This window comes from Fusarium pseudograminearum, chromosome 1 (genome assembly GCF_000303195.2).
Source record: "Fusarium pseudograminearum CS3096 chromosome 1, whole genome shotgun sequence".
Lineage (NCBI taxonomy): Eukaryota > Fungi > Ascomycota > Sordariomycetes > Hypocreales > Nectriaceae > Fusarium > Fusarium pseudograminearum.
In genome coordinates, this window is record NC_031951.1 from 6,000,134 (window position 1) to 6,011,508 (window position 11,375).

Sequence of the window (11,375 nt, forward strand, 5' to 3'; positions counted from 1 at the left end):
CTGTCAGAGCGGCGTGTAGTTGACTGAAGCTGAGTGGGATGTGATTTAATTCGTCTCAGCACCTGACGTAACTGTGTAAGCTGTCAGTATTCACACTTGTAACAACAGAAGCCTCTACTACCAATGTAAAGAGAAAAGGACAAAAATTATTTCAATATTCGATGAAAAGTGCCTTCCCTCTCCTATCGATGTTGTTATGCTGAAGTCGGAGGAGTACTACGACTTGCGCAATCACATGATCTTCTCTACCCCACGCAAGCTCAAGGTCCGCAAAATCTTGCCATTGGTGTTGTAAGAAGTGAACCGTATAAGTTTATTTTGGTGGTTTCCCTTTAAAACTTGGCTTCATCAATCAAGTTATCCAACTACCTAACTTAGCATATTGACACTTTTGTCAACTTACTGAAAAACGTCATTTCACCGTCTGGTGGGCACTCCTTCTCTTTTTATCAATATTCCTATCTACCCCGCCATGACCCTCACTTGCACTTAACATATATCAACCTCTAATTCCAAGCCAACCAAGATGGCCGAGTCAGAGGATGGCCACCACATCGAAATTGTCCCTGATGACAGCGCCTGGGCAGGCGTAGAGGACAATGCTGAGGATCCTGAAGAAGTTCGCGTTATATTCAGCGCATTGGATTCATTCTTGTGAGTTTACACAAGGCATATGCCCAAGTCCAACCTGAGTTGGATGATCATGCTCAGTTCTCTCAAGAACAGACTAGAAAATCCAGAGGTCACCTCACGATGACCTCACTCGGCTTGGATAGGTTGTGTTTTCATACTGAGATTTTTGTAGCCAATACGCCAAAGTCTCACACTTCAACGTAACTCACCTGCGCCGTCAAGCCTTCTACGCCTTGCCTCAAGCACAATGGCAGCTCTTGGCTGCACCGCCATTCAGCTTTCTCGACACGCTCGAGAAGACTGACAATGCTATTGATGAGAATGCCGAGCTGGCTCGCACTATTGCTCGTACTGGCCTCCAGTCCTTTCGCATGATGACGGCTGATCCTGAAGGCAAAGAGCCTACTATGCCCCAAGAATGGGCTGGGGTAGCCAAGAACTCTGATGTTGACAAGGCTAGAAGTACTATTCGGCAATTCTATCGAGATTGGACTGCGGCGGGAGCTGCAGAGAGAGAGGCTTGCTACAGTCCCATCATGAAAGCTCTAGCGGTCGAGAAGGAGAAATACCCAGACAGATCTCCCCTCAAAGTTTTGGTGCCGGGTGCAGGTCTGGGAAGACTGGTATTCGAACTGGTTGCGAATGGGTACAGTGCCGAAGGGAACGAGATTTCATACCACCAGCTTCTCGCCTCATCATACATCCTCAACTGCTGCCCAGCAGTTGAGCAGCACACCATCTACCCCTGGGTCCACAGCTTCTCCAACCACCTAACTCGAGCCAACCATCTACGGGGGTATCCAGTCCCGGATATCCATCCAGCTTCAGTGCTGGCCCAAACACCTAACACCGGAGAGATGTCTATGTGCGCTGCTGACTTTCTCTGCCTTTATGCCGACGAAGAGCATGAAGCACAGTACGACGCTGTGGCAAGTGTTTTCTTCCTCGACACGGCGCCCAACCTAATTCGCTATGTCGAAGTTATACGTCATTGCCTACGACCTGGAGGTGTCCTTATCAATGTTGGACCGCTGCTGTGGCATTTTGAGAATAATGCTCCCGGAAACCATGGGCAGGACGGTGAGGCGGAACATGACCCCAAGAACTCATCAGGTATTGCGGACCCAGGAAGCTTTGAGCTGGCAGATGATGAAGTTATTGCACTGCTGGAGAAAATGGGCTTTGTCGTTGAGTGGCATGAGACTGGTGTCCATGCGCCGTACATTCACGACCCTGAAAGTCTCCTACAGTCCACGTACAGAGCAAGCACTTGGCTGGCTCGAAAGCCACTAAATACGGCCGGCTCCTGAATAATAACAAAAAATTCGTACAAAAATAAAATTATATCATGAAATTCTATTTCGGTTCAACGAGTAAATTAATGGTTGGCTTTATCATAAACTGGTCACTGCGACACACTTATAGCTTGGCCTTCTCCGCAATCATGAGCTCCCCGCGTTGCCACAGGGCACCACCATCAATAGCAACAGTCTCACCGTTGACGTGAGATCCAGCTCGACTAGCCAGATAAACAACGACACCAGCAATGTCCTCAGGCTGACCAAGTCTGCGCATGGGGTTGGCGGCAGCGAACTGGTCAGCACCACCCGACATCTCCAAAAGTCCGTTGGACATCTTGCTGGGGAAGAAACCAGGGCAGATAGAGTTGACGGTGATGTGTCGGGGTCCCAACTCCATGGCCAGGTTGCGTCCAAGATGCAGCACAGCAGCCTTGCTGGCAGAGTAACCGTAAGTGCCCTGCTTCCCAATGGTGCCGACAGCGAGACCAGCAACACTAGCTGTGATGAGGACGCGGCTAGGATCCTGGATCGTAGCGCTCTTCTCGAGAAGTGGTGTGAAGAGACGGATCGTGTTGAACACAGCCTTGACGTTGAGATCCATGACCTTGGCAAAGGCAGAGTCGGGGTGCGTATCGAAAGACTCGCCCCATGTCGCGCCAGCGTTGGCAAAGAGGATATCCACGCGATCAGTGTGCTTCTTGACCTGCGCGAGCAGACTCTCTACACCCTCGAACTTGGCAGAGTCGGCAGGGACTGAGATGGCGACAGCGCCGGGTTGAAGGTTGGGGAGCGCATTGAGGGCCTTGCAAGCCTCCTCACAGGCGGAGGCCTTGCGGGATGAGATGAAAACTTTTGATGCGCCTGCTTGTAGGAATCTGGATATGATGTCAGTCGCGTTCCAGAAAATGGGTGCTAAAATAAGCAACTAACGCTGAAGCTGCGTGAAGACCCAGACCGCGAGAGCCACCGGTGACAACAGCAACCTTGCCCTTGAGGGAGAAGAGGGAAGGGAAATCGTTCAATTGAGCCTCAGCCATGATGTCTATTTGTGTTGATGACGGTGTCGAAATAAATAAATAATGCCAAACAAGGATATGCCAGGAATGAGATTGGGCAAAAAGGGGGTGTTTGTTCTATACTACAACAACTTGGACTAGGTTTCAGAGCGAATCTTTTTTTACAAAAAAACAAAGGAGGAGCCAGTAAGCTTTATAGGATGAGAGTCGATACGCAACGATTTCCCCTTTGATGTTCGTGGCAAGCTCTGAGCCTCGGAGTATTGACTGGCCTGGGGTACGTCCGGGGTTCATTTATTAAGCTCCGGTTGCGGGGAAGAAGATGCCGAGGCACGATATCCGTTGTGTGGGTCCATTTCGGTAACCAGCTGGACATCAATTATAAGCTACATCGACCTTTGAGTGAAGATTATTTATTCTACTTGTACCTGAGTCGTGTATTTAATGAGATCGTCAAAGTAGGTATCAATAAAGAAATATGCAACCAAGTGTCATAAAAAACCAATTTTGCGCTACACGGTAAACCATGCATGTCCTCAATCATAACAAAGTGTAACCAGAAGAAACCATCCCATGAATGCGATAGAGGGAAGCAGAAGAAAAGGGCAGATGAAGAGTTGAATAACCATGCTCAAAGATCATTATCTGGAATCCCACACATCAAGACTTGTGTTGTGTGCTGTTCCACCTTATCCTGTGCCATACCGAGAAAAGAAAAAGAAAAACACATCCAAAAATACATCATCCAAGAGTATCCTCCAAGATCAGAATAGAAGATAAATGATAAGAGATATATGCAGATACAGGTCCAATACTATAAGAAAACAACGGCTGCCTTGCCTAGAATGTGCAGATCTGTTCCGTCACGCCACTGAGCTGATGACTTCAGTGTCGTAACCGAAACATCACCTCCATGATTCAGGCAGTACGTCTGGAAACTCAGCTGTAGACCAACGCCGCAGCTGTCTCGCTATAACAAAGCTTTTGAGACGAGTTTCGCAAGAGCATGTCAGATTGGCTGGCAGCTCTTGAGGAACGTATATATGTGGGTGTTGTTCAAGACACCCAATGTAGGGACCTGCTGGGAGCAGGCACCATAAAACGTGAATATGAGAGCACTCGCAAGGTCGTTCATTACCTGCGATGCTTCTTCTTGTGCGTGTGCATCTTGTTCGCCCAGCTGGTGTTGACAGCCTCTGTAACGACATCCCAATCTGAGCCCACTACACGACCAATGAAGAGCACTTTGACGTTGTGCTCCACTGTCGTGAGTTTCGAGTAGTTAACTCGTGATTCTTTTGAGATGCGTTCGCCTGGCTCGGAAATATGCACACGAACTGGAGGAAACCCAAGCCTAGGCTCGTTGCTCAAAGGGACGGGGTTTCGATTGCTACTTTCAGCGACAATGCCATGTTGCTCGGCCTTGACACCACTCTTTTTGCAACCCTTCTTACCGTAGGTAGAGATTGGACTGATACGTTAGCAAACATCAACCATCGCCTATTATGACACTTACATGCAAGTGCAATGCCCTAGGTCGTTTGCAACAACGATAAATCGGCGAAAGTGAACGAATATCCGGCCGCCGTACTGGTCACGATAGACCGTCTCCTCTACGATGCTACCTCCTCCTGCTGGTTCTGGCCATAGCACCTTAAAAACCTGGGGGAAGTTAGCATAGTTATAACTTTCTGAAACGGTATTGACTTACCTCTCCAGGTTGAAACATGTGTGAAGGTGCAACGGTATATCCTGAGATCATCTTAGTTTGAGAAATTAGAGGGTATCCTAGGGGTATACGTACGTGGATCCAGAGTTTCCGATTCACCACTAGTGCCTATAATGTGCTCTTGGTTTCCCGCAGACACTGCGGGCGTGGGTTGGTCTTCGTCATCTTGTGCTACGAAGTTTGTTGTTAGCACTCCGAACAGTCTTTTGGCATTGTGGTGACATACTATATGCGGTGTATGTTGCAGACGACGACTCGCCATTTCCATATCGATCACGAGTATATTGTTTGCTTTGAGCAAGAGCATCCTGAAGTACTGGATCCTCATATTCTCCCGAAGCCTCTGCATATGGTTGTGCTGGAGTTGGAGTAGACACTGTTTTATTCATGTAAGCGCTGATTGTAATTAGAAGCTGAGGGTACCACATACCTTGTGCAGTTTGCGGATACGCGAGGTACTGTTGAGTGGCCTCGTCGTAGTCTGGACACATTAGTAAATTGTGCACCCAATATGAGTCATAGGCCTTGCCAGAAACTTACACATCTCTTCTTGCGGTATAGATGCTTTTCGTTGGGTATGGCGATCGTCATAATCTTGCTCGTCGTCCTCAGGAATATCTTCCTGAACGGGTGCTTTCCCTTTCCCGGTAGAAGTTTTGGATGATTTCGATTTCGATTTTGAAGAACTGCTATGCGACCTTGATGATCTAGATTTCACCTTTGATGATGAGCTAGTAACTGTGTAATCGTCGTCTGGAACAATGTTAGTGGGACTTGACGGGCGAATGCATCCAGAGAAGAGTAGGTGCATATTAAATAAGATGCTAGTTCGAGACAAAACGTACTATTTTGTTCATCTCCAGCGGTTTGTTCAGGACTCCGTATGTTGACAGCCCCGAACTGCTGTGTCATCTGCTCCACTGGGGTTCGGGGTGTCTGGTTGTTTTGAACAGCCTCATATTCACTCTGCCACTGTATGTCTGAGTTGCCTGGATAGCTCGTCAGTAACATTTCTAGGAGCTAGGGGGTAGTGTATAGAAATGCAAGACCAACCTGAAACATCTACTCGCTGGCGGTAGTACTGCTGATAGTCTGTATTCCAGATCCATTGGGACCACTCGCTCCATCCTGATCTGCTCGTTTGATACATAGTAGCATTTTGCGCATACAGGCAATGCTTCTAGATATCCCGACTCGAATACAATTATCCAAGGAAGAATGGTCGAGCAACAATAATGGTGGTTATGGATATGAAAATGCAGCAATTCGCAAGTAGGCCGGGTGTGCTGCAAGACGGTACGAATCGATCGAGAAGAGTTGCAACAACCAAAGTGATTTCGAAAGATGATCAAAGACTAGTCGAACAACCAGCTGGTCGAAGCCAAGAGACTTCTATCTCGTCGCCAAAAAATAAAAATAAAAGGACGAAGGCCTTTTGATCGGTCGAAATCCAGGGCAGCTGCCAACGTTCGAGTGAAGAGGTACCAGCAGCTGGGAAGATGGTGGGTTGGGGGCTTTTGTAAAAATGAATGGGAGTCAAAAAGTGACAAAGTGGAACCCTTGAACCAACAAGTCAGGTAGCTAACCAGGAATGCGGCTCAGTTGTCTATCAGATGCAGACTGGACGAGGGAGCTGCAACTCGGTTGCACGAGGACGAAGATCCAAGCTATTGCTGGATTGCTTGGGGTGCGTTTACAAAGATTGGGTCTGAATAGTATCTTTGTGGGTGAAAGTACTCGGCAGATTTCGCGGGGGAGACAATTGTCTTGTCTCTGCTTTAGTGCTATACCGTCTTTCCTGTATTTGGGGTGAGGGAGACCAGTGTTCTGTGATGATTGGTGTCTGTGGCGTATGTACGTCGAGGGGCATAGGTCAGATCCTGCCGCCAATACTAGGATTAACGCTTCAGAGGTGCATGAAGTATGCTGAAGGGGTATCTCGTGCGTCTCTTATGGTGGTCTTGTTGGTGAAGAAGTCAGAACAGTCGTTGCAGGCTAGTTTTGGCGGGATGGTGGTACAGCAGCAGAAACAATGGCATCAACCGGAAACAGAGCACTAGCAGCAAGAAACACAGCAATGTACTGTAGCTTGGCTGCAGAGATTGTAGCACTGACTGGCCGGAGCAAATTGTATACAGCCTGGTGTCAATGAAGTTGAGTTTCCGAGTGCCTAGAGCACGTACAACCTTGAAGGACGGAAAACAAGAGATAGAACCGGAGGGCTTAAAGGGTGGACAACTGAGCGGCAACCGCAGCTTATCAGTCGCTTCTGAGTATGCAGTCCAGCATCTCTTTAATGTCGCGCATCGACCAGCGAGTAACAGACGGAGCGTCGAGTGGGGATGGATGCAACAAGTGGAGGAGGTGGACTCATGGAGGGGTTCTGGGAGGAGTCGAGCTGCAAACTCGCATGACGAGACCCTTAGTTAGCTGAGTCAAGTCGAGTCTCGAGGAGATGAATACCTTTGGTCGAGCGACGGGCAGGTGAGAGAGGGATTGAATTAGATAACCCGAGTCAAGCATGCCATGACATGGCACGGCACACGCAGGTAAGCGAGCAAGCGGACAAGCAGCAAGCATGGAAGCAAAGCAAGCAAGACGCCAGCCGAGCGAGCGAGCAGCAAGAAAGAAGAGCCCGAGTGATAGTATGGAGTCCATCATCCACCGTCCGTCCATCTGGAATAGGCACCGAAGAGCACTGTAGGATGTCGTAGGAGACACGCCCCCCCCCGAAGTACAGGGCACAATGCATAGAGCCGAGAGGGTATTGGATCTTGGGGCCAATTGGGAGGGGGAGTGAGCGATTTTAGAAGGCGTCCACCGGGAATGACTACAGGGTGTAGTTGTTGGTGTTGAGGTAGAGTTACAACAGTTGCATTCGTTAGCCCCGAGACTAAGTGGGCGGGAAGAGCACAGTGTGCACTGGAGCATCCACCGATAGTGGGATCCTAGCAGGCCTCAAAAACGGGCCTCTGTCCACGACTGCGTGCTTGAGGCTAGGGTTAGTTTAAATAGAGTAGACGTTGACTGTTTCTGAACTTTGCTGAATCGTGGAATTGGGTTTCCTGTGGCGGACAAGACGACAACAACCACGATGATGTGTTTTGTTTTGTTTTGTTTTCTTTCTATTTCCAAGGTCCATGTTGCATAAACATATCACACATGACACGCTACGTAGCGGATCTATAATGTCTTACCTTTAGAATCCCAGCAAGTCTGGTCTGACAAGAGACATTCACGCTCTCACTGGTCAACGTCGCTGCATCATTTGAGGAAACACTCGCTTTTCCCCATCCTGCGCTCTGCTGTCACTTTTCTATTTGGTCAACATAGCGAGGACTCGACGTGTTTTGCCAATGGCTAACCCATCAGACCCATTCCACACGATACGCTTCTCCAGTTCCCAGGCGCTAACTGTCGCTAGTCTTTAGTGGCCGCTGTCCCCGATGCCGGGAGCACTTCCCCTAAAACAGGACCTAACCTTGTTGTGACATCAACCCGCAAATCAGCCACTAGATTACAGCGTTGCCCAGGGCTGTCCCTCGCCAAATGGAGGAAAAAGCAACCCCCTGGCTCCCCTTCGGTTGCTTGACTGATTACATTTCCTTGTCATCTCCCTTTTCCCCTTCTTCCCTCTCTCTCTACTCTGCGTGCGTACCCATCCATCCCTATCCCTCCCTATCCTATCCTGTCTCGTCCTATCCTGTCCTTTCGTTCGCTCGTTCACTCCCCGTCAACGTCAACGTCAACAGCAGTCGATCTTTTTGAGCCAAAGAGCCTCAGCGGTCGTCTCGGCATTGATTGTCTCGTCCCGTATCGTCTGATCAGGCCATCAGAGAAATGGACAAGCCGCCTCTAGTTCCCATGAATCCGTCTTCTTCCCCTAGCTCTGTTGATCTTACGTACGTCGATGGATGCCGTAGCGTACGACAACCACAACCACTCGAGCTATCCCCGAGCTCACCAGAGTCAACATCACCAATACCCTCATAGCTCTACCTTGCCACTTCCTGTCCCTGGGGCTCATGGCAGATCTCGTTCCCCAGACCAGGTCGATGGTGAGGGCGAGGGCGAGGGTCGCTACCAGACCCTCGACGCTCTCCCACCCTCTCTCCATGTCTCGACAAGCTTGCCCATGTCCGAAGTCGATACTGTATTTTCCATGTATCAGCCAACATCTACCCAGGCCAGCATCATCAGCAGACGCGATGTAGACATGTCCGGTCCGGCTCCACCACATCGTCCTCCACCGTCTTGGAAAGCTGGCCTCGATGAACCATCACGTCCTCCTCCTCCTCCACCACCGCCGCCGCCTCCGTCCTATCTTCGACCTCCAATGATATGGCCACAGTCACTTCCGTTGGGGCCGAATCGATCCCCATTTGGCAGACCCCCGCCTCCACCACCGCCTGGAGATGCTTTCGTCCATACGAACCTACGACCACCACTCTTATACAGCCGTGACGCGGTCTTCTTCCAACGACAATCGCCTCAGCAAATACTACCGCCACCGCCGCCTCCACCTCCGCCTCCCCATACACCCGGAACGCCGACCATCTCAACATTCAATGTTTCCAGCGGTACCCCAACGCAACCCCAGACCCCGAACTTGAGGCCACCAAGAGGGTTCAATGGCTTCGGCCAATCACCTAACACGCAGCAGTTAATTCAAGGAAAGAGCCTTGCAAATCTATCAGTTCCTCAAACAAGCCGACACGAACTTGCTGGTTCTACTTCAAGATCCCCGTCCTCAAGCTATACCATACCACGATTGATTGACGATGTGGCCTCCTCTTACGATTCACTATCTGATGAAGACTCTCTTGTCTTTAGAAACTCGCGGCAATTCCCTCCGCTATACCCAACTGCGTCCACTCTGAACTCGCAAGGGAGAAATCGCAAAACGTCCATGACAAATCGCATAACTACTTGGATATCCGAGTACGAACGGGATCGCGCCCCAAAAGATCGGCTGGACTTGAGTACCAGCCTGGAACCTCTTTTGGAAACCACAAGAGGCGACAGAAGCCATCTATCAAAAGATTCTGTACCTTCTGAGGATACCCTTGAGCTACTCTGGATCAAACTCAAAGACCAACGCGTCAAGTTGAATGAAATCAAGAGCCAGATGGCTAAGAAAAGAAAGACATTAAGAGAGTTGCGTCGAAACAGGGACGACGCAGATAATGCATTCATGGGTGTCATCCGACCCATGCTTATCACCCACCAAGAACAACTAGAAACATCACCTGTCAACCTGGAAAGACGCCTGGCAGATTTACAACGTCTCAGGACTGAGTATCAAGCTTTTGAAAACGACTATGAAGATCTTGAAGTCACTCTCGACGAAGAGGAAGACACGCTGAACAAACTAGAAATCCGCTTCTTCAGTTTGCTGGCAGTCGATCAAGTCACCCCCCTCGAAGAACCACCTGAGGAGGAACCCCAGCATGAACAGGATAATAATATGCCGAATGATTTAATGGGAATCCAACCCAGAGGACCTTCTGAAGATGTACACCCTCTATTTCTAGACCTCATGGCCGCAGTCGGCGATCTCGAGAACGCCAAAGAAGAGCTCGATGAGCTACTCTTTCTCAAAGAACAACATGAAGGCGAATTGAGAATGAAATCTGCAGCGGGCATGGACTTAAATGAGGCTGAGATCGAATTCTTCGACGAGTTTCCATTGGAAGAAGAGCAGATGCGCAGTAGCGTCACAAGCCTGGAGCAACAGGTGACAGATCTCCGAAGGCTCTGTGAGGACAAGGGAGCTATGAAGAAGCACTTGTCATCGCGAGTGTCTTATCTCCTATACCCTGAGGCCGGATATGAGGATATAGAACTCGACAACGTCTCTGTAATCTTGCGCACGCGGTCGGACCTTGCCGATCCTACATTCCCTGTGATCATGAGTCAGCCTGAGCACGTTATGGCTGAAGACTTTCCTCTGACACCAAGCGGAGCTCTCAAGGCGGCAGCAGCATTGCCTGTAACCAACCCAGACAAACCAGGCCGTATGCAACGCGCGTCCAAGGAATACTCTATTGATCGACTCATGCTGGACCATGGCGAGGGTGGAAAGGGTGATTTTATCAATAGATGGCTTCTACATCAGCTTCGTCTTTCGTCTACTAACGTACGGTTGCTCCATACGACGTTTACCCAAAGCCGGGGGCTCAAGATCCGTGATCTCGATCGTTGGCAGAGCGATGCGCTGCACTATTGGTGGAATGACGAGGGTGCAGAGCTGCCCGAAGACATGATGCAGCTCGTAACGAGTGAACACTCTAACGATGGGTCAAGAGTTGGGACAAATCGTCTTTCGAGGGCAGTTACCTATACTCCAGGCATGCCAAGCGGTAGAGAGAGTTATCCGCCTGGGAGCAGTGTTGCTGCGCACTCTGCCTGGGACTGAACTCACAGAACTGATTTGTCGACAGAGGACCGCTCGTCATGTTTACACTCTTCGACGCCTCGTCTTATTTCTTCTGTTCACTATGCATTAAGGAAACACTGGGCTATTGATTGGTGATGAAAAGGTGAACAGTTGTCTCAAGTTTTGGGATATGCTGGGGATCAGGATGGCGCCAGTTACAGTCTGGGACAAAACAGAACTAGGCAGAGACCTAGGCCAGCACGGCATGTTGTTTCTTTTTTTTTTTTTTTTTTTTTTTGGTTTTTTTTTTTTTTTTT

At 49.4% G+C, this 11,375-nt stretch overlaps 4 protein-coding genes across 4 annotated transcripts, besides 4 other annotated features; 2 read left to right on the forward strand and 2 right to left on the reverse strand.

The window, feature by feature from the left end:
• Positions 1 to 526: 526 nt before the first annotated feature.
• On the forward strand, positions 527 to 1,943 carry FPSE_09983 (uncharacterized protein; the record flags this gene model as incomplete). Its single annotated transcript, XM_009263100.1, has 2 exons — positions 527 to 654; positions 806 to 1,943. 2 exons carry the CDS (start codon positions 527 to 529, stop codon positions 1,941 to 1,943), a joined length of 1,266 nt encoding a protein of 421 aa, XP_009261375.1.
• Positions 1,944 to 2,052: 109 nt separating this feature from the next.
• On the reverse strand, positions 2,053 to 2,971 carry FPSE_09984 (uncharacterized protein; the record flags this gene model as incomplete). Its single annotated transcript, XM_009263101.1, has 2 exons — positions 2,053 to 2,809; positions 2,865 to 2,971. The coding sequence occupies 2 exons, from the start codon at positions 2,969 to 2,971 to the stop codon at positions 2,053 to 2,055; spliced, it is 864 nt and encodes a 287-aa protein (XP_009261376.1).
• A 1,113-nt stretch (positions 2,972 to 4,084) lies between these two features.
• On the reverse strand, positions 4,085 to 5,829 carry FPSE_09985 (uncharacterized protein; the record flags this gene model as incomplete). The annotated part of the gene is made up of 9 exons (XM_009263102.1): positions 4,085 to 4,421; positions 4,467 to 4,612; positions 4,662 to 4,702; positions 4,755 to 4,850; positions 4,906 to 5,055; positions 5,110 to 5,160; positions 5,220 to 5,432; positions 5,525 to 5,668; positions 5,733 to 5,829. 9 exons carry the CDS (start codon positions 5,827 to 5,829, stop codon positions 4,085 to 4,087), a joined length of 1,275 nt encoding a protein of 424 aa, XP_009261377.1.
• Positions 5,830 to 7,224: 1,395 nt separating this feature from the next.
• Positions 7,225 to 7,277: a microsatellite.
• A 502-nt stretch (positions 7,278 to 7,779) lies between these two features.
• Positions 7,780 to 7,804: a microsatellite.
• A 542-nt stretch (positions 7,805 to 8,346) lies between these two features.
• Positions 8,347 to 8,389: a microsatellite.
• A 200-nt stretch (positions 8,390 to 8,589) lies between these two features.
• Positions 8,590 to 11,097, forward strand: FPSE_09986 (uncharacterized protein; the record flags this gene model as incomplete). Its single annotated transcript, XM_009263103.1, has 1 exon — positions 8,590 to 11,097. One exon carries the CDS (start codon positions 8,590 to 8,592, stop codon positions 11,095 to 11,097), a length of 2,508 nt encoding a protein of 835 aa, XP_009261378.1.
• Positions 11,098 to 11,329: 232 nt separating this feature from the next.
• Positions 11,330 to 11,375: a repeat region.